The 22663-nt window shown below is 49.9% G+C and overlaps 1 protein-coding gene across 11 annotated transcripts in view; it reads left to right on the forward strand.

The window, feature by feature from the left end:
* The window catches only part of LOC123762802 (synergin gamma), a 156460-nt gene that overhangs the window by 41964 nt on the left and 91833 nt on the right, over window positions 1–22663 (forward strand). For 6 of the 11 annotated variants that reach the window (XM_069332212.1, XM_069332222.1, XM_069332216.1 and 3 more), the window contains 2 exons: window positions 12340–12426; window positions 15099–15209. In XM_069332212.1, coding sequence (XP_069188313.1) covers window positions 12340–12426; window positions 15099–15209 — 198 coding nt within the window. Of the gene's footprint in view, window positions 1–12339; window positions 12436–15098; window positions 15210–22663 lie in introns of all 11 variants that reach the window. The other 5 variants (XM_069332218.1, XM_069332221.1, XM_069332220.1 and 2 more) reach the window with 2 other exon arrangements.

Raw genomic sequence — 22663 nt, forward strand, 5'->3', positions numbered from 1 at the left:
TACAGGATGAGAGTTATGCTCGTGGTGTCCCGTCTTCCCAGCACTCTTTGTCATATAACGCTTTGAAATTACTGATGGTTTTGGCCTCTACCACTTGACATAATTTGTTCCAACCATCTACCACTCTGTTTACAAAAGTGAATTTTCTTACATTTCTCCGGCAGCTATGTTTCATTAATTTAAATCTATGACCTCTTGTTCTTGAAGTTCCGGGTCTCAGGAACCTATCAATTTATCGATTCCAGTTACCATTTTGAATGTAGTTATCATATTGCCTCTTTATTCTATCTTCTAGTTTTTGCATATTTAATGCCTCTAACCTCTCCTCGTAGCTCTTGTCCTTCAGTTCTGGGAGCCACTTAGTGGCATGTCTTTGCCCCTTTTCCAGTTTGTTGATGTGCTTCTTAAGGTATGGGCACCACACAACCGCCGCATATTCCAGCCTTGGTCTTACAAAAGTCGTGAACAATTTCTTTAGTATTTCACCATCCATGTATTTAAAAGCAATTCTGAAGTTAGAAAGTGTAGCATAGGCTCCTCGCACAGTGTTCTTAATGTGGTCCTCAGGTGACAGTTTTCTATCTAGAACCACCCCTAGATTCCTTTCTTTGTCAGAATTCTTTAAAGATTTCTCACATAATTTATAGGTTGTGTGGGGGGTCTATGTTCTCTAATTCCACATTCCATAACATGGCATTTATTCACATTAAATTCCATTTGCCAAGTGGTGCTCCATATACTTATTTTGTCCAGGTCTTCATGAACCGCATGACAATCATCTAAGTATCTTATCCTTCCTATTATCTTAGCATCATCAGCAAACATGTTCATATAATTCTGTATTCCATCTGGTAGATCGTTTATGTAGACAATGAACATTACCGGTGCAAGAACAGAACCCTGTGGTACTCCACTTATGACATTCCTCCAATCCGATACATTGCCTCTGATTACGGTCCTCATTTTTCTATCGGTTAGGAAGTTTTTCATCTATGTTAGAAGCTTACCTGTCACCCCTCCAATATGTTTAAGTTTCCAGAACAACCTCTTATGTGGAACTCTGTCGAAAGCCTTTTTTTTTAGGTCCAGATAGATGCAGTCAACCCAACCATCTCTTTCCTGTAAAATCTGTCTGACTTGATCATAGAAAATGAGTAAATTTGTTACACAGGATCTTCCAGATTGAAAACCATACTGTCTGTCTGATATTATATTGTTTTTCTCCAGGTGTTCTACCCATTTAGTTTTAATTATTTTTTCCAATATTTTGACAATTACGCTTGTCAATGATACAGTTCTATAATTGAGGGAAGGGGGGTCTTCCCTGCTGCCACTTTTGTAGATTGGAACGATGTTAGCTTGTTTCCACACAGCTACAACTCCTTCACACAGTGATGCCTGAAAAACAGTTGAATTGGAATGCTGGGCTCAGGTGCACATTCTCTCTCAGCACTTCCTCTTTGGGGTTTTTCGGGGTTCGGTGCCTTGGCACCTCCCCGAGCCTTCGCTCGATTTGTTTACGGACGGGTCATCTCTCGACTGGAAGTTGGCTGGAGATGGTGGGGTCTGTCCGTCCGTCGGGCTCACAGCATGGTTCGGGAGTTCGTGGCTGTCTGGTTTGCGTTTCGGAGGGTTCAGGTCACTCGGTGCTCTACCATCCAGCTCCATTCAGACTGTTCTCTGGTGGTTCTTTGCCGGAACTTTGGGGTTTCTCTTAGGTGTTTGACCTTTGGGGTTGGTCCCTTCGAGTGGCTCGTTTGCTGGATTCTTGGGGTTTGGCTAGCTGTGAGGTTCATGTCCGGGGTGTGTCCTGTGTCCTGGCGGACAGCCTGTCTCGGTTCATTCCTCTGTTCGTGGATTGGCCGGTTGTTGCCAACTCGTTTCATTGGCTCTGCCGAACGTATGGACTGGCCATGAACATCTTCGCGTTGGCGTGGTCTCGGCATCGCCCATTCTATGTGGTGCCCTTACCCGAATGGCGGTGGATGCCATTCGGCTAGACTGGTCGAAGTGGGGGGTACCTGTTCCTCTTTCCCGGTCCAGCTGTTGCTTCGGGTTCTGGCTCGGTTGGAGTCCATTCCCAAGGAGAGTAGTCCTCATGGTCCCTTGGTGGCTGGCCCAGCTTTATTTTCAGACGCTGCTTGATAGGTGTCCGAACCCCGGGGCGTTTTCCCGCGGCTCCGCCTCTTTCGGCAGGTCGAACCGGTCTTGTACATGGCTGGTTTGGCCTTCTCTTCGGCTCTTCGCGTCTGGTTTATCACCATCTCTATGGTGATCAGGTGGTTTCGTTGATGGTGTCCCACCTGTGAGCTTCGTCTCGGCGACAGTATGACGTTCCTGGTGTTTCTATTCACCTTTTTCTTGCTCTTTGTAGGTTGTCTTCTCTTTCGCATCGGGTTGTCTTGTCCTTTCTTGGGTTGTCAGGACTACAGTTATTTGGTGATTCTTACTGTCGCCTCGTTTCATGCGGCGCTGGCGGAGCCACTCCAGCTTGCGAACGGGGTGGACGTCACATCCGCCCTGTTCCGTACGCTTTCTCGTGTTTTGTTTCACCTCCGGCCTGCTCATGCGTCGCCTGAGCCGTCCTGGTCCTTGATCAGGGTGCCCTCTAATCTTCTTCTCCTCAGTTTGTAGCCCCATCGGTTCAAGTTTGATTTCATAGGCCGTATTTTGTTGGCATGGGCCTCTGCAGGTCGGGTCGGGGAGCTTCCGGCTCTCTTCCGGTGCTGGGGTTTCTGCTCTTTTGGTACTGGTGGTAGGTTTGTATGTTTGCAGCCTTTCTCCGTCCTTCTGGCGACGGTCGAGACTGCTGCTTTCCGGAAGGGTCCTTGGGTTATTGATGCTTGATTGGTTCAGCCGGGGGTGTATCCTGTGTTGTCTGGTTGTGCCTCTTTGCCGTTACCTGTGTACCGTGTCTGGGGATGCGCTTTGGGTTTCTCCGGTTCCCCTCGTTCCCTGTTTCAGGGCTTGGGTCTCCCAGGTCGTCTGCAGAGTTTTTAAGTCTAGCAGCCTGCAGTCTATCCTTGCGCCCATGCTGTTCAGACGTTTGCAGCTTTCGCTGCCGTGTTGGTGACGTCTAGGGCTCATTTCGGGCACGAGGATTTGAGGGTCGCACAGGTTCCTGGCCGCCTGTTCTTTGTGCGCGTGTCTGCTCCTGTGCGTTCTTATTGCCTTGGGTTGTAGGTTGCAGTCTGTTGTCTCGACTTCGCATTGTGTAGTTTGTGGCGGTCGCCTCCTGGGTCGGCCCTTTCTTTTCCTTCTCTTTGGGTATAAAGCTCCAGAGAACCATAGGGGTTCCCCACAGAAAACCAGCGTTGAATGTAATGAAACGCCATTTTCTGGGTGAGCCCCGGAGGCTCCCTGGCATCCCTCCCTCCCATCGGTCGGAGTTTTTCTTTTGCGTTGGTTGAAGCTTAGCTTTTGATCTGATGCTAGGCAGCCGGCGCGTTGAGGTCCGGGGCTCCCCCCTCCCCCTCTCGAGGCGGGGAGGGCTGCTCGGACGATCAGTGTGGCAGTAAAGTGTGATGTTTGCTTGTTTCCTTGGGATTGTAGGGAGTTTCTACCTCTCTGTTCGGTTTTCTGTTTTAGTTTTTTACCATGTGGGGTTTGTTTTGTTATGCCTACCTTTCTGGGTGCCTAATCCCGGTCGATGGCAGATAAGGAAAACCCCAACCACAAGGAGGTTTTCGAGGGCCATTGCTCCCTGAAACCTCTCTGAAGGGGCCAGGTTCTGGCGCTGGTCCCTGGTTGGTCTGAACTCCATAGCTAATGTCCCGGTCTAATATAACATACATTAGCCCAATAAGCTCCAGGGAGCCTCTGGGGCTCACCCAGAAAATGGCGTTTCATTACATTCAACGCTGTTTTTTTTTTATCACAGTCAGGGGTCTTCTGTGCTGTGCTGTGCCAGCCTTGGTGGCTCACTCAGTACTGAAGCTTCCACACCCAGGAATGTTGCCCACGATTAAAAAAAAAAAATGGCGTCTGTTTACAAGAGTCCTGAGGAAGCTGATGTGAACCCTGTGTAGCCGCAAGACTTTTAAATCTTGTGACTCGCAAATATCATATGATGTCGTGCGCAATTTATCGACAGTTACTAAGGACATCATATGATGTTTTGCGCAGTTTAAGGGCTAATGCAGGCGATGAGTCACAATAACGTGGCTGAAGTAAGTTGACCAGACCACACACTAGAAGTTGAAGGGACGACGACGTTTCGGTCCGTCCTGGACCATTCTCTTAATCGACTTGAGAATGGTCCAGGACGGACCGAAACGTCGTCGTCCCTTCAACTTCTAGTGTGTGGTCTGGTCAACTTAAGGGCTAATATTTTGGCTTGTATCCAGTTTACCCAAAAATTTATAACAGTAGAGTACATGGTCTTGCTTATTGAAATGCTGAAATAGCTAGGTAGAATCTGCATAATATAGAATCGAAACATCCAGTTGGGTGAAATAATTGGCTTATCTATATAATGCATATAGAATGAAAGGAATTAGACAATAATATAAGACCAATAATACGTGCACAGCAGAAATGCCCAAGTTCTGGAGAAACCTTGAGATGAATTGTAAATGTATTGCAGTGAGAACTCGGAGGAGAATTACAGCAGCATAAAACAAATAATGATTGGGTGCCAAAAATAAATGTTGAGAAATGGTCCTGTTGCAACTCACACATGCATGGCAAGGCACAGAGCCAAGGAGTGATTCTGAAGGAGGGAGGGGGTTGTCATAATTTTTTTTTTTTTTTAAGCTCTTATGGTATATTAGTAGCTAAACTGATATATTCTTCAATACTCCCTAGCATTGTACCTATTATGATCCTGAAGAGGCATTTAGAAAGTGCTTGTGGGATATTTCTTTTGGAAGCAGCCAAATGAACCGTTTAAAAAGTGGTTTTCGTATTCACTTGAAGCCTTATTTAAAAGATTTTATTAAAAATTATTTTTAGGGGGAGCCCCTACTGCTCCCCGGAGCTATCCAGGCTGATATGATTATCCCTAACTTTGGCATCAGATGATGTGGGTGGAGTTCTAGGCCTACCGGGGATCACGAGCCAGAACCTGGCCCCCCTCAGAGAGGCATGAGGAGCAATGACCTTTAGAAATCCACATGTGATTTGGAGCATTCTATATCTGCCATCAACCGGGACAGGCATCCAAAAGGTAAGTGCCTCAAAACAGACCCCTATTCTGGTTAAAAACTATGAAAATAGACAAACGAGTGGACAAACCTCCCTAAATAAAAATGAGCAAATGAGAGTGATGTCACACGAGCCGCGCTGCATGCCTGCGCAGCTCCCCCCTCCCTGGAAGGGGGGAATGGGGAGCCCCAGACCCCCGCACCAGCGATCCACACCTCAGTTTCTTGGATGATGTGAGGCATCACGGTCGTGTGGCTCCAGCTCCAGACTCTTGTGTTGTGCCTTGGTAAAGTACTACTTTTACGGTGGCATCCGAGCTGGCAGTAATATTCCTAGGTACTCAGGCTGCATGCGTTCAGGGTTCCCTTCCCTACGTGCCCTGTAAGTACTGCCCTTGGGGTTTGGGGGTTATCTTTCAAAAGTCACCTTGGGTCTACCTCTGTTGGTCTTTTGCTGCTTGTCAATTGACCGCACTGAGTATTTTGGGTTTCCGCCCTTGTTTACCTTGGGGTAAGTGGTAGTTTTTGGACTGGTAGGGGTGCGGGGTACTGCGCAGCTAGTTTTCACATATAACAGTGGCTGGTTCTGTTCCTTCTGGGTACGCTGTCCTCTTGCAAGGTTTTTTTCTTTTTCTTTTTGCCTGGTGGAGGCGTCTGCCTTAGTGTTCCTTCCCCCTTATTCTAGGGTTACTGATGTTTGGTGGTATCCCCTGCTTCGCCTTCGTGGGTGGACACGTCCCGGGGGTTCAGCTTGGGCACCGGTTAGCAGTACCCTGCCTGGGATTACCATTAGCAGACCCAGTCTAGGGGCCCTAGGAAACCCCACGGTGGCACTCGGGTCCAATGGATGCGACTCCCGAGTCTCCTCTCACCTTGTGCAAGTTTGAGGGTTGCTCTGTTCCCTTGTTGCTTATAGGGACCCGGACTTGGGGGTAATTACCTATTACCTAAGTGTAGTTACAGGATGAGAGCTACGCTCGTGGTGTCCCGTCTTCCCAGCACTCTTGTTGTTGGGTGTTTGTCGTGTTGGGTCGAGATGTACAGTGGAACCTCTATTAACGAGTTTAATCCGTTCTGGCACCGAGCTCCTTACCTGGAAAACTCGTCTTTGGAAACAAATTTCCCCATTTAAAATAAAGGAAATAAATTTAATCCGTTCCACTCCCAAAAACATCCATACTTGTATGACATTTTTTAATGTCAATATAATACTGCACATGTAATTATAAATGTTTTGTTGTACTGTTTTAACATTTACTTTACCTTATGAAGAGTCGTTGCTGGCTTGAGGGAGACGATGGGGAGGTGGGAAGGAGGAGAGGGGTTATGGTGTGGAAGGAGAATCCACCTCTGAGTCAGGTGGGCTCTCTCTTCTTGGGATTTTCACCCCACTGGGACCGGGTTGTGGTTCACTATCACTGGCTCTTCTTTTCTCTACTTTCGGAAAGAACTTTTCTATTGACAATTGCTTTTGTCTTTGTTTTAGGATGTCCCTAAAACGAGACAGTAAATTGTCATTAAACATGTTCACACATCGGGTTGTCACTGCTTGATCAGGGTGATGTTTTTCTAAGAATGCGGTCACCTTTTCAAACATTCCTAGCACTTCCTTGATCTCACTTGAAGAGACAGCAGCATCCTCCCGTACCTCCTCCTCCCCTGATGAGAACTCTTGTGCCTCCTCTTGATTAATCTCCTTCTGAAGTTCCAGGAGTTCCTCAGTGGTCAGTTCCTCACTGTGCTCCTCCACTAACTCCTGCACATCAGCAGCATCCAACTCCAGACCCAAAGTTTGCCCCAGAGCAACAATATCATCCACTAGATGCACTTCCGGGTCTTCCACAGGTGCAGATGCAGATGCAGGTGCAGGACCGAAACCTTCAAAGTCTCGCTCAGGGACACCCTCAGGCCACAGGTTACGCCAAGCAGAGTTAAGGGTCCTCCTTGTCACTCCTTCCCAGGCCTTATCGATCAAACGTAAGGCACCCAGGATATTAAAGTGGTTCTTCCAGAATTCTTTGAGGGTCAGCCCTGTATTATCGGTCACATCAACACACCTCTCCAACAAGGCCTTCATGTAGAGTTTCTTAAAGTTTGCAATGACTTTCTGGTCCATAGGTTGGAGGAGTGGAGTGGTATTGGGAGGAAGGAACTTGGTGATGAACTGATTTTCAGGATACAATTCATCTCGCATCTGTGGAGGATGTGCAGGAGCATTATCAAGCACAAGCAAGGCCTTGAGTGGCAACTGTTTCTCTTCAAGATATTTCCTCACTGAGGGGCCAAAAACATCATTGATCCATTCAGTGAAGAATATCCGCGTGACCCAGGATTTCTTATTGGACCTCCACATCACATTCAGTCGCGCCTTATACACTTTACATGCCTTGAACACGCGTGGATTTTCTGAGTGGTAGACCAGCAGCGGCTTGACCTTGCAATCGCCACTTGCATTGGCGCAGAGGATGAGAGTAAGCCGATCCTTCATCGGTTTGTGGCCAGGCAAAGATTGTTCCTCCTGTGTGATGTAGGTCCTCTTCGTCATTTTCTTCCAAAACAGGCCAGTCTCGTCACAATTAAAAACTTGTTGGGGCAAGAACTCCTTTTCAGCAACAAATTCCTGGAACTCTGGTACAAATTTCTCAGCAGCAGCTTTATCAGAGCTGGCAGCCTCCCCATGTCGAACAACACTGTGGATACCGCTTCTCTTCCTAAATTTCTCAAACCATCCACGGCTTGCCTTAAATATCTCCTCCTCTTCAGACGACGCACCTGGTGTCTTCCTGACAAGGTCCACATACAACTTCTTGGCCTTTGCACAGACAAGAGCTTCAGAGACACTATCGCCATGCAATTGCCTTTCATTCATCCAGACTAGCAGTAGCTTTTCAACCTCTTCTAGGATTTGTGGACGTTTCTTGTTAACCTTGGTAACTCCTTTAGCCACCTCAAGCGTCTTAAATTGTTCCTTCCTCTTCAGAATGGTACAAATCGTTGATGAGGTCCTGCCATACTCCCTGACGAGATCAACCACACGCACACCACGCTCGTGCTTTGCTATTATTTCCTTCTTCACTTCAACAGTAATTGTTGCTTTCTTCCCCTTGCCAACACTGTCTTTAGCAACCAGCTTCTTTGGCGACATCGTGTGTTACAAATTGCAGTCACCAAACCACAAAAACACAGAGAAAAGCGCAAATAAATCCAGAGGGATGCTTGTCGTGTGAGATACAACAACAACACTGGCGTCGGAGGCGTCCAAGAATTTGCGAGAACCCGCGAGACGCTAGGAAGCGCCATGTGGTTTCACTCGTTAATAGAGACGAGCTCGTCAATAGAGACAAATTTGCTGCGAGTGGCTTGCTCGTTACTGGAAAAACTCGTTAATAGAGCCACTCGTTAATAGAGGTTCCACTGTATATGCAAGCGGATTCTTCCAGCTGCCGCCCGATGTCTGACTTGTTGGTCTCCAGGGGTCCCGGTTGGGTTCATCCCGGAGGGGTTGTGCCAGGGCTCGTGGTTCCTCTCGTCGGGGTGGGCCACAGGGGCCAGTTTCGGAGCTGATGCCTGGCATGCCTTCGGTCCCAGCTGCACCTCGTCGGTTCGGTGCTCACTCTGTGCTCAGGTTGGGTTCTTGTCAGGGGCATTGGCCCTTTTTTCGCTTCGCCCCATTGATGGGGCAATGAGGGGGGAGGCTTGCTCTGTTCGCTCACGCCTGGTCTCACGATTCGTGAGCTTTCGGGTCATTTTTCGCGGCCTGCGGTTGCGTTGGGTGGCTCCTCCTCCTCCGGGGGGGTTCGAGGCTTGCAGGGCAGGCTTCTTCTCTTGCGCTCTGTTGGGTCATCTTGGAGTGGGTGCACTTGGGGTGTGTTCGAAAAGCAATATGTCTCGGGTGGATTTCCCACCTGTTTCCAGTTCCGAAACGGGACTGAACGGACCTGCGGTTCATTCTGGACTTGTCCTATCTGAACCCCTGGGTTTCTTGCCCCTCCTTTCGAATGACCACTCTGTCCCAGATCCAGCTTCTGTTGGAGCCGGGTGCTTGGATGGTGTGCCTGGACCTCAAGGACACGTATTGGCATGTCCTGATCCATCTGAGGTTCAGGGGGTTGACTCAGTTTTGTTGTGGGGTGTCAAAGTTATTGCTTTCGTTGTCTCCCATTCGGGTTGAACCTGGCACCTTGCTTGTTCACGCGTCTTATCCGGGTCGTGGTGGCCCATCTGCGTCCATTAGGTGTTCGGGTGTTGGCATACCTCGACGACTGGCTGGTTTCGGCTCCCAGTCGGTCCATGTGTCTGCCCGCCAGGGGTTTGGTGCTTTTCCAGCTATCTGGGTTTGGGTTCCTGGTGAACTGGCAGAAGTTCCATCTGGTTCTCTCCCAGGTTCAGATCTGGCTGGGTCTTGTGTGGGAATCTTGGACAGCTTCCTTGTCTCTCCCTCTGGAGTCTCTCCTTTAGCTGCGATCCAACATGTGCCTGTTTCTGAGGGGTTCCCGGCTCTCCCCGGCGGTTACTCGAGGGTCTGTGCGGGAGCCTGAACTTTGTGATGATGGTCTACTCGCTGGGTCAGGTTTGGCTTGGTCAGCTGTTCTGGTTCCTTCGGGACGTCCCTCCTGCCTCCTTCGCAATCGCTGGGTTCGACCCCCAGGGGCTGCTTCATCGCTGGCTTCCTCTTCGGGTTTTTTGGCGTTCAGTGCGTTGGCGCCTACCCGAGCCCTCGCTCAATGTGTTCACGGACGCAACTTCTCTCGACTGGGGGCTTTGTGACCAGTGCTCATCAGGCCACCCAGAGGCGTGGGGTCCATCCTTCTGTCGGGTCCCATAGCACCGTGCGGGAGTTCGCGGCGGAGTGGTTTGTGCACTGGACGGATCGGGTTGCCTGTGGATTGACGATCCAGCTCCATTCGGACTGCTCTCTGGTGGTTCGTTGTCTGAACCGAGGGGGTTCAATGCAGTCCTTGTCTCTTTGGGGCTGGTCGCTTCAGGCGACTCGTGTGCTAAGTTCTCTGGGTTTGGCTCTCCTGGCGGTTCACGTCTGGTGGGTGTCCAACGTCCTGGCGGATGGCCTGTCCTGTTTAGTTCCCCCTTCCACGGAATGGACGGTCGATGCCGACTCATTCCGTTGGCTCTGCCAGACGTTTGGGCGCCCGGAGGTGGACTTTTTCGCGTCGGCGTGGTCGAGGCGTCTTCTGGTATATGTGGTGCCTTTCCCTGACTGCGAGGCCGTCATGGTCAACACCTTCCGGCAGGACTGGTCAAGGTGAGGAGGTTCCTGTACCTCTTTCCCCTGGTTCTGCTGTTGCTCTAGGTCCTGGCTCGCTTGGAGACTTACCAGAGGTGAGTAGTCCTCATGGCCCTTGTGGTAGCCGGCCCAGCCATGGTTTCAGGCGTTGCTTGCCCAGTGTTCGAACCTGGAGGTTTTTCCGTGGCTCCGCCTCCGCCAGGCCGATCAGGACTGGTTCGCTCTTCTTCTCGAGTCTTTACGTTTATTTTTTTTTACTAGAGTTTATCATCTGTATGGTGATCAGGTGGCTTCTTTGATGGTGTCCCATCTGCGGGTTTCGTCTCGGCAGCAGTATGAAGTTTCCTGGCGGTCTTTCCATTTCTTTTTGACTGTCATTGTACTTCGCTTTCGGTTCAGGTGGTGGTGTCCTTTCTTTTGTGGTTGTTCCAGGACCGTCGTCTTATGCCGAATACTGTCGCCTCATATCGTGCGGCGCTGGCGAAGCCGCTTCAGCTTTCTTTCGGTATGGATATTACTTCTGCGCCATTTCGCAAGCTGTCTCATGCGTTGTTTCACCTCCGGCTTCCTCATGCGCCACCTGAGCCGTCGTGGTCTTTGGACAGAGTGCTCTCCTATCTCTCTTCTCCTCGGTTTGTAGTGGCCCCTTCGGTTCAGAATTGTTTTTCTAAGGCTATTTTCCTGTTGGCATTGGCCTCTGGGGGGTCGGGTTGCGGAGCTTCATGCTCTCCTCCGGTGCAGAGGTTTCTGCTCTTTTGGTCGTGGTGATAGGTTTGTTCGTCTACAGCCATCTCCTTCTTTTCTGGCGTAGAATGAGACTGCTGCTTTCCGGAGGGGTCCTTGGGTTGTTGATGATTGGTTGGTCAGGCCGAGAATGCATCATGTGTTGTGTCTGGTTGCGGCCCTTCGCTGTTATTTCTGCGCCATGGCTTCTGTGTCAGGGGATGCGCTTTGGGTTGATCTGGTTTCCCTTCTTCCCTGTTTTCGGGTACGGGTCTCTCAGGTTGTCCGCAGGGTTATTAAGTCTAGCCACCCTGCGCCATCCTTGTGCTCATGACATTCGTAAGTTTGCTGCTCGCTCGTCTTTGATAACATGTCCTGGGCTGACATTCAGGCACGGGGTTTTTGACTGTCGAACAGGGTCCTGGCTGTTCAGGATCCTTGTCAGTGTTCCTGGGATTAGTCGGGCCTGTGTCGCTTTGGGTTGGCAGCTGCAGCCTGTCTCGACTTCGAGTTGAGATGTGAGCACTGACCTCCTCCCAGGTAAGTCCCTTTCTTTCTTTTTCGTCTTTGGTGAAGTAGCTCTGGGGAACCGTAGGGGCTCCCCTCAGAAAACCAGTGTTGAATGTAATGAAACACCATTTTCTGGGCGAGTCCCGGAGGCTCCCGGCAACCCTCCCTCCCTCCGGTTGGCAGTTTTCGCATATTTTTATATCCAGCCTCAGAACTGGGGTGTGGATTGCCGGAGCGGGGGTCTGGGGCTTCCCCTTTCCCCTCCTGGGGAGGGGGGGGGGGAGCTGTGCAGACATGCGGCGCGGCTCGTGTGATGTCATGCTCGTTTGCTCGTTTTCATATGGGGAACTTCTGTCCGCTCGTTTGTCTATTTTCGTTGTTTTTATCCAGAATAGGAATTTGTTTTGGGGTGCTTACCTTTCTGGGTGCCTGTCCCAGTCGATGGCAGATATAGAATGCTCCAAATCACATGTGCATATCTATAGGCTTTGCTCCTAGTGCCTCTCTGAGGGGGTCCAGGTTCTGGCTTGTGATCCCCGGTAGGCTTAGAACTCTACCCACATCAACTGATGCCAAAGTTAGGGATAGTCATATCAGCCTGGATAGCTCTGGGGGAGCCTCCGGAACTCACCCAGAAAATGGTGTTTCATTATATTCAGCGCTGGTTTTTTACCCTTCCCATGTATCCCTAAGTAATATTATAATTTCTGTCATTTTTAGGTTGGTGTGAGTGCAGATTCTATGATTGAGAATATACTAGGTACCAAAGATGCCCCAAAGATGAGGTCACCCCAACCACTAAAGAAGGTGAGACAGGTAATTTATGTACTGTATCCTCGTGAAAAATTATGCATTCAAAGTGTTCATGTGATCTTGAATTGATGTCGTGGGAAATAAAGGAAAAATAGAGAATTGAGTATGGTGAAATGCTTCTTTCTGAGCATGATTCTCGGATGTTCCCATAGCCACAACTTCTTATGATCCAGGACTCAAATTGCCAACCAAGCTCTCATTATATTTATCCCCATAGTGAAGGGTATTATTGCAAGTGGTGTTGTAATGTGTTCAGGAAAGAAAGACAGTGGTGAATCTAACTTGAGCCACCACAGTGTGTGTGAACCAGCTCGCTCTAAAATTAAGGAATGAATCGGGACTACTCTCTCCCTGCAAGTAAGAATTAGAAGGGCTGTATAAAAGGCTACACCACCTGCCACCAAGTGATGCCATTGACACAACAACAGGGTTGGATGAGCCCAAACTCTCAAGCTTTGGGAAAGAAGGGACAACAAAAGCAGGACTGGTAGCATCCAAGGGTCCTATTCAAAAAGAAGCATTTAGCTATGCCTAATTCTCTCTTTTTGAGCCGAGACCCCTCTGATGCTTGCATTGCTAATTCTCATGTTGATGCAAACAATATAAAAATGAAAATGGGGCATGTTACCTGAACAAGAGAATGAAGAAAGGATGAGGTGGTGAGAGCAGACCAAGGGCCAAGACTGCTGGCAAGGGGGACTCGGTTACCTGGCTTGGAAAGTGGCATGGTACGCAAAATACGCCATGGAACCCTGACTAATCCATTAATGTCTGAAAAAGACAAGTTAATAATACTGTGTACACAAAAACCAAATGATTGAGAATGCACCCTCAGTGCATCTTTCTGAAGGCTCTAGCCATCCAAAAATAGGGAAAAGTTACAGGTCTGACTGGGGAAGACTGAGCTGGTGGCCAAAATAACGTTGCCAAGAGTGCAGAAGCTCCCTCTCTCTGAGACCACCACCTTTCCACATAGCGCACAGGAGTGCTCATGAAGCCTGAACAAGCAAGAAAGTGAGCACTGGCAGCTACACCTGGGAATTATTGAGTTGGAGAGAACTGCCAGGATGAAGGAGTGCCAAACCACGTAATCAATGTTTAATTCTTTATTGTAAGCCTTAATGACCTCCAAAATATCTTACTTTTGCCAAGTCTCTCAAATTCCTTAAGAAGAAATTGTGGTATCTCGTGCCACGATTTCCTACAAATGCTATTCAGGATATTGCTCTGTATTGCCTCTTATGCATTCGTGTTCTAAATCATTAATGCTTTGATATGATTAATGAATGATACAAGTTTTCAAAAATAAGTGAAATCTTCACATTGTGTAATAAGTTTTAAAAGTTGATGTAATGCCCTGATCCATAGGCTGGATTATGAAGGTTATACTAAGGAGCAGTAATGTCACTAACATTAGGGTTAACGTGAGGAAAGTACACCATCTCCCATGACATTATCAAGACTGAGCAGAAGTGTTCTTACACCAGTCATCATCATCATCAACACAATTTGGCAGTTATCCAGACCCTCTTATTTGTTCCAGTGAATTTGTAGGGTATTCTGATTAGGACCTTTTAGGGCTCTGGGACTGAGGGATTAAGTAGAAATTTACACTTAAAATATCTGCAGCTTTGTCATGAAGCTTAAGTAAGTTGTTAAAAGAAGGCACCAAGCTGGGACGACTATATAGCTTTATAAAGCATAAGAGTTGGGCTATTACTTAATGACATGAAACCTGGAGCAAATCTCACTTCATGTGAAATATGTTCTTTGACATGCACTTACAAAATAATCCACTTTTTCACCAGCATTAAACATTTGCAGTGGTGAGTAGTCTTCATTTCTCTGAAACTTTTCAGTTTGCTGCCTCTCTCTCAACCATGATGATGCCTTTGGCATTTGCTTAACTTATCAAACTTATCTTTACTTGTGAAGACAGGCTCTGCAGTTAATGTGGAATCTTTTTGCATATTTTTAGGAGAAGTGATGCCACCAAGTGCTACTGTCAAGATTCTCAAACTCTTAGTCTTAGCACAAATCCCATTGGAACTTAGAGGCATCTTTTTTTTTAAATCTCCATGATCCCCTTAAATAAACCTACCTGCTGCCTTAACATTTTCTCATTTAGAAAAGGTCTCATTCTTGACACTATCACATCACTTGGTGAACTTGACCCCAATCACAGAGGCTTTAGTTGTCTTCATTCTTTCTAATTGAATATATGTTTGACTCATTAACATTGTACAGGTAAGTGAAGGTTGAAGCTGATGCTGATAAGCCCAAGTAAAAAGTGAGAAGTCACAGGGTCTCCTCACCATTGACTTGTGTGTGATGGGTGCAACACCACAGGAGTGAATTGGTACCATACCCCACATATTCACACCTTCCAACAGTTTGCAGATCTGCAAATCGCTCTCTTGTGAAACAATTTTGTGCTACAAAACAAACTGTGAATATATTTATTCACTTTCAGATCTGAATATAAAGAGCTATGGATACAGAATAAACTGGACAAATAATTTAAACAAAAGCTATTTAGAAAAATTAGAAATATAGCTACAGCTGTGCACGTATATACAGTAATACAGTAGCTAATGGGCTACAGCAATTTTTGTTATTCACTGGCTTCTAAGGAAGCCCTGAATAACAGTTGTTTTCTGTTGCAGCAACCTGCAGGTGATATTGTGTCAAGTCAAGGAACAGTTACAGCCAAGCAAGGTACACCTGTTGATTGGTCCAAGATGAATAATATCAACACTTTATTTGGTTCCATCCAGGTTGGTTGGCCATTAACTCAGATTCTTTTACACTCTTTTTGCCAATCGAATCTTCTGAGTTATTACATTCAGTTACCTCCATAGGTAAAATCTGCAGTGTCCTTTGAACTCTAGTTAGGAAATATTCTAGGCACTGACTCCACAAGACACTATTCAAACAGTCCCTGTAAGGCTATGAAAGGTGCTAGGCCCACCCCCCTCCCATTGACAATATGGTCAATCCAGCCTGGAGTGTATCAACAGAAGTGTGTTCTATAAAATCTGTTGTTAATCCATGTGAACCTACGTGGCCACTAAATGTACGGTCTCTATCTAACAGCTTGGCAACCTAGCACCCCTGGTTGCCACCAGGGGGCACTGCCAAATACCATAAACGTAGTCCCCAGACTTCCCCTCTTCAAATTCTTCCTGTTTATGGTTTTGGCTACATCAGCAGGATGAGACCAGTTCAAGATGTGACATGTTTGTAATGTGCAATTAGCCTATGCATTCTTATATCAGAGAACCCTTAATTTGCATGGGGTTACATTATTATAAACCACGTGTAATGGAAAATCCCTGTACAAATTAATCTTAACCAATTTTTGACAGTCGGTATACAGTTTTCCATGACTTCCAATTACCCAGTTTCTCCACACTGTTTTTCATTAAAACACCTTCCGTTCCTAAACATTATTATTTAATACCTCGTCACTTTTTAGTCACAAAAATGCAGAAGAGTTTTGATATTCCCAGGTACGGTATTACCTTGTCTGCCCACTTGGCTTCTTTTGTTCTTTATTGGTGGAAGGCATGGAAAGGTTAACATGAGCTTGGGGACCGATTTCAAACCTGCGTGTGGAGGAGGAAGCGGATCTGCCAACACGTTCAAAGTCGGAACATCAAGGCAACTTTTACGTCACAATTATTGCTCCTGTAGCGTTTGTCTGGTTGTTACATATGTTAAACTTCTTGTCTTCTGCAAGGTTTTAGTTTGCTCTTTACAGGATTTACCTTTTAAAGATTCATTTTATTGGCTCTTTCCAATGGCAACAGGTTCAGTGAGCTCCATGAGTTGTTGAGATGGCAAGGATTTGTAGTGTTTGATAGGGATGTTGCACGTGTTTTATCCAAATCCTACATTCTTATCCTCAAAATGAGTGCTCACCTATCAGTGAATATAGAGGAGTGAGATCTAGCTTTCTATGCCCCCATCTTCTAGCCATTCATACCTGATGCACTAGTTACCACTCTCAACATTAACATTTTCATCATATTAATTTTTAAAATTATGAGGGGAATTAATTTCAGCAACCTCATTCTGTAATGCATTCCACTTGCCTTCTAGCCCTACAGGGAATGAGAACTGCCTTGCATTATCTTCATCTCGATTGCATGTCCAGCTTCCATTGATGTTTCCCTGTCTTATGTCCTTTCTGGGGGGAGCCCCTATAGCTCCCCGAAGCTTACTAGGCTGATGTGCTAATGTCAGACTTTGGCATCAGTCATGTGTATCTAGTTCTTATGGGCCTACCGGGGACCACGATCCAGAACCTGGGCCCCCCTCTAAAGACGCAAGGAGAACAATAGCCTATAGAAACCCCTGCGTAATTGGAAGCATTCTATGTCTGTCATCGACTGGGTTAGGCACCCAGAAAGGTAGGCGTCCCAGAACAAACCCCTATTCTGGTGAAAATTGCAACCAAAAGCCGAACGAGTGGATAGAACTCCCCAAACAAAAACGAGCAAACTAGTATGACGTCAGCCGTCATCGCGCCACTGTCTGCGCAGCCCCCCTCCCCAGAAGGTGAAAGGGGCAGCCCCAGATCTACCGTGCCAGCGATCCACACCCCAGTTCTTGAGGCTGATGCTATCGGCTTGGTTGTGTGCTCTGGCTCCAGTATTTTTGCGATGCTGTGCCTTGTGTGTGGCTGCTGTACTCCAGGGGTGTGAGAGCCAGGAGTTATTCCTCAGTACTCGGACTGCATGCGCCTAGGGTTCCCTTCCCTAGGTGCCTTGTAAGTACTGCTCTTGGAGCTTGGGGTTACTTTCCACAAGTTCCTCGGGGTCTGCCTCTGTGTGTCCGTTTTACTGCTTGGTTTCTCGGCCGCTCTTTGGGTGCTTGGGGGTTTTGTCTTCCCTAGTTAACCTTGGGGTTAGAGGCAGTTTTCACACTGGTAGGGGCGCAGGGTGCTGTGCAGCTAGTTGTCACCCATCACAGCGGCCGGCTCTGTTCCTTGGGGTTCGTTGTCCTCTTGCGGGTTTTTTTTCTTTTTTTTTTTGCCTTGGTGGGGGGTTCTGCCCTATTTGCCACTGGTGTTTGGCCTCACCTTGATACTTGGTGGTGCCCCCTGCTTGGTCCCCATGAGTATACACGTCCCTGGGGTTCAGCTTTAGACAGTTTGTTTGGTAGTTTTGGGCGCCAGTTAGCAGTACCCTGCCTGGGTTTACCTGAGCGTGGGTCCTCTTCAAGTAAACGCCCAGGACCCTGGGAATCCCCTAGGGGACACGTAGGCCCAATGGATGTGACCCCGGGTTCCCCCCTCCCTTTGTGGGAGTTTGAGGGTTGTTCGGTCCCCTTGTCTCAGGGCGACCCTCACTGTTTTTGCCTCCGTCACGCAGCCTGTTGGGTCGGTGACACTTTTGACCCCGAGTCCTGTGAGTATTGTTGCTTGCTGGTGACTCAATTTACCCAATCTATGGATGATCATCTTCGGGTACAGGCTGCACAGGAGTTTCATTATAGGTTTTGGTTGTTGCAACACGCTAGGTTGGTTGCTCATCCGGATGCCCCGTGGCTGCCCCGTTTTGCTTATAGGGACCCGGACTTGGGGGTGGGGGTCGCTTCAACTCTGGTTCAGTCCGCACCTCCTAGTCCTTCCCCTCCTGTTGTTCGTTCTGGTCCCCCTCCCCTGCTTCTGGCCCCAAAACGTCTGATGGTTTCGGAGTTGGGGCAGGGGTTAGTTGGTCTTGAGACTCGGGCAGCCTCGGGGGATGCCCCTTCCGGTGTGGCGACAGGCATTCGGGTCTCCTCCCCCGGCCGAAGCCTCTGGGTCTGACCAGTGGGCCTCATTCTATCCAGCTTCTATGGCTGCGCTGGCCTTGTCTAGTGGGGTCGGTGCTGTGGGGGAGGACTCGGCCTCGGGTCCTGCGGAAGAGGACCCTGGGGCTGGGGAGGGGCTGACTTGGGGGCCTTGGGCCCCGCTGGACCCCGCCTGGGTTTTTTTACCCTCTGAGCGGGGCTTACTGTTACAAGGAGTGGGGCTTTCTTTTCCCCCCTCAGCGTACGAGTTGGGTTTGGTGTCTGCCCCTCCCCTAGTTTGGTTCCGTGTTTTCCCAGGTGCTTCGGTTCCGTCTTTCCAGAGGTTTTCGGCTTATCGCATCCAACCTGCTGCAGTGCGGGCGGCCTTGTGGCAAACCACCTGCGTGACCCGGATTATGCCTCGGCAATGGATCCCTCGGCTTTCAAGTTTGGGACTTCGTTCCCTTTCTGACCCCGTTACGAGGGTCCGGAGTCATCCTGGCTGGCGGATTGTCCTGTCTTTGCCTTGGAGGCTTGGCACTCCTGCCATTCCCACACGCTTGGTGGCGTGAGGCTTCGACGGTGCTTCAGGTTTTCTTGGGGGCGACCTTGAGCACCTCAATGAGTGCTTGTTTGCTTCTGCCCTTCCTCGGGTTGTTGGTGTCTTTCAGCTCCATGTGCAGGTTCCCTTCCTTTCGGCGGTGCAGGTGGCGGAGGACTTGCGCACTCGGGGCGTTTTGGTTGCGGCCTTGCGCTTCTTTTCCCTCCTGGAGCTGTCTTCAAACTGGCTCAAGAAGGATGTGGGGACACTTGGGGCTGTTCCTGGGTCTGGCGCCTTGGCCTCGGCGGCTCGCTCGTCGGCTGCCTTGCTGAAGCTTTTCGTGCCAATCTTGTGGGATGTGGTGGCTCTGTTCTATGCCTCCCAGCTCGCATGTTGGCAGATGGTGCTTGCCTTTTCTGTGGAATCCGCTTGGGCCTTGGGTCTTAGGATGTCTTCCCCTTTTTGCCCTTTCTTGTTTGAGGCTTCAGCCGTTGCGCAGATTATTCAGGCTGCTTCGGCTTCTTGCCGTCCTATGTCAGACTTGCTGGTTCTCCGGGAGTCCTGTGGTGGGCCTTCCTGGAAGGGTCGTGCCAAGGCTCGGGGTTCCTCTCGTCATGGTAGGCAACTGGTGTCAGGTTCGGGTTCGGCTCCTCCTTCGGACCCGCCTTCGTCTGGTCGGCTCGGTGTTCGCTCTGTGCAAGGTTCTGGGTCTCGTAAGGGGCGCCGGCCGTTTTGCAGTTCGCCCCATTGACGGGAGGCTTGCTCAATTCGCTTATGCCTGGCCCATGATTTGTGGGTGTTTCGGGTCGTTTCGCGCGGCCTCCAGTGGCGTTGGGTGGCCCCTCTTCCTGCAGGGGATTCGGGGCTGGCGGGGCAGGCTTCTTCCCGTGTTCTGTCGGGTCATCTTAGAGTGGGTTCGCCTGGGCGTAACGACATCCATCAGATGGGTTTCCCATCTGTTTCCAGTCCCGAAACGGGACTGCGCGGACCTGCTGTTCATTCTGGACTTGTCCCGTTTGAACCCCTGGGTTCATTGCCCCTTCTTTCAGATGACCATGCTGTCCCAGGTTTGGCTCCTATTGGAGCCGGGTGCTTGGATGGTGTCCCTGGAGCTCCAGGATGCTTATTGACACGTCCTGATTCATCCGGGGTTCAGGGACTGGCTCGGTTTTGTTGTGGGGCTTCATGCTTACCGCTTTCGTTGTCTTCTGTTTGGTTTGAATCTGGCACCTCGTGTTTTCATGCGCCTCACGCGAGTCATGGTGACCTGTCTGCGTCTGTTAGGTGTTCGGGTGTTGACCCACCTCGATGACTGGCTGGTTTGGGCTCCCAGCCAGTCCGCTTATCTGCTAGACAGGGATCTGGTTCTTTCTTAGCTCGCCGGGTTCGGGTTCTTGGTTAACTGGAGGAAGTCCCATCTGGTTCCCTCCCAGGTTCGGACCTGGCTGGGCCTTGTGTGGGACTCTCGGACTGTTTCCTTGCCTCTTCCTCCGGAGTCTCTTCTGCTGCTGTGGTCCCGCTTGTGCCTGTTTCTGGGGGCTCCTGGGTCACCCGGTGGTTGCTCGAGTGTCTGTGCAGGAGCCTGAACTTCTGGTTCCTTCGGGGACGTCCTTTTCGCCTCTCTTGCGATCACTGGGTTCAGACCCAGGGGGCTTTGCGTCGGTTGCTGCATCACCGGCTTCCTCTTCGGGTTTTTCGGGGTTCAGTGCCTTGGCACCTACCCAAGCCCTCGCTCGATGTGTTCACGGACGCGTCGTCTCTCGGCCGGGGCTTTGTGACCAGTGCTCACCAGGCCGACCAGGGATGGTGGGGTCCGTCCTTCCGTCGAGCCCACAGCATTGTACGGGAGTTCGCGGGGGTGTGGTTTGCTCTTCGGAGGATTCAGGTCACCCGCGGGTCGACGATCCGGCTCCATTCGGACTGCTCCCCGGTGGTTCATTGTACAGTATGACCCGGGGGGTTCGATGCAGTCCTTGGCTGTTTGGCGCTGGTCGCTTCGGGTGACTCGTCTGCTGAGTTCTCAGAATTTGGCTTTTCTGGCGGTTCACGTGCGGGGAGTGTCCAATGTCTTGGCCGACGACCCGTCTTGTTTCGTTCCCCTCTCCACGGAATAGACGGTCAATGCCGACTCCTTCCATTGGCTTTGCCAGACATTCGGACGCCCCTGGGTGGATTTCTTCGCGCCGACGTGGTCGCAGCGCCTTCCCCTGTATATGGCGCCCTTTCCCGACTGCAAGGCCGTCAGGGTCGACGCCTTTCAGCAGGACTGGTCGAGGTAGGAGTTCCTCTACCTCTTTCCCCCCCGGTTCAGCTGTTACTCCAGGTTCTGACTCGCTTAGAGACCTACCAGGGGAGAGTTGCCCTCTTGGCCCCTTGGTGGCAAGCCCAGCCGTGGTTTCAGGCGCTGCTTGGTCGGTGTCCGAACCCGGAGGTTTTTCCGCGACTCCGCCTCTTGCAGCAGATCAGACTGGTACGTCATGTGGCTGGTTCGATCTTCTCCTCCGGTCTTCGCGTATGGTATTTTTGACTCGAGTTTATCATCATCTCTATGGTGATCAGGTGGCTTCCTTATTAGTATCCCACCTGCGGGCTTCGTCTGGACGGCAGTACTGTATGAAGTTTCCTGGCGGTCCTTCCAGTTCTTCTTATGTCTTCGTCGTTGTACTTCGCTTTCAATTAGGGTGGTGGTGTCCTTTCTCTCTTGGTTGTTCCAGGACCGTCTTCTTATGCCTAACACTGTCGCCTTGTATCGTGCGGCACTGGCAAAGCCGCTTCAGCTTACTTTCGGTATTTATGTCACGTCTGCGCCGTTTCACAAGCTGTCTTGGGCGTTGTTTCACCTCCGGCCTGCTCATGCCACGCCTGAGCCGTCTTGGTCATTGGACAGAGTGCTCTCTTTTCTTTCTTCTCGTTTTGTTGTGGCCCCTTTGGTTCTGGATTGTTTTTTGAAGGCTCTTTTCCTGTTGGCAGTGGCCTCTGGGGGTCGGGTGGGTGAGCATCATGCTCTCCTCTGGCGCAGAGGTTTATGCTCCTTCGGTCAGGGTGATCGGTTTGTTCGTCTGCAGCCTTCTCCTTCTTTTCTGGTGAAGAATGAGACTGCTGCGTTCCGGAGGGGTCCCTGGGTTGTTGATGCTTGGTTGGTTCGGCCGGGGGTGCATCATGTTTTGTGTCCGGATGCAGCTCTCTGCTGTTATTTGCATGCCATGGCTTCTGTGTCCGTGGATGCGCTTTGGGTTGATCCAGTTTCCCTTCTTCCCTATTCGGGTGCGGGTCTCCCAGGTCGGTCGCAGGGTTATTAAGGCTAGCCAGCCTGGGATCTATCCCCGTGCCCATGATGTCCGCAAGTTCGCGGCTCTTTCCGCCGTCTTTGGCAATATGTCCTGGGTTGACATTCAGGCGCGGGGATTTTGGCGGTCAAACAGGGTCCTGGCTGCTCGTTTCCTTGTAAATGTTCCTGGGCCCGGTCGGGCCTGTGTCGCTTTGGGTCAGCCAGTTGTCTCGACTTCGGGTTAAGTAGTGAGCAGCAACCTCCTCCCGGGTAGGTCCCTATTCTTTCCTCTGTGGGTAGTTAGCTCTGGGGAGCTGTAGGGGCTCCCCCCAGAAAACCAGCGTTGAATGTAATGAAACGCCATTTTCTGGGCGAGTCCCGGAGGCTCCCTGGCATCTCTCCCTCCCTCTGTCGGCGTTTTTTTCGCGTGTTTTTGACATCCAGCCTCAGAACTGGGTTGTGGATCGCCGGCACGGTAGGTCTGGGGCTGCCCCTTTCTCCTCCTGGGGAGGGGGTGGGGCCTCGCAGACAGCGGCGCAACGACGGATGACGTCATACTAGTTTGCTCGTTTTTGTTTGGGGAGTTCTATCCACTCGTTCTGCTTTTGATTGCAGTTTTCACCAGAATAGGGGGTGTGTTTCGG

The sequence above is a fragment of the Procambarus clarkii genome, chromosome 27 (genome assembly GCF_040958095.1).
Source record: "Procambarus clarkii isolate CNS0578487 chromosome 27, FALCON_Pclarkii_2.0, whole genome shotgun sequence".
NCBI classification, from domain to species: Eukaryota; Metazoa; Arthropoda; class Malacostraca; order Decapoda; family Cambaridae; genus Procambarus; species Procambarus clarkii.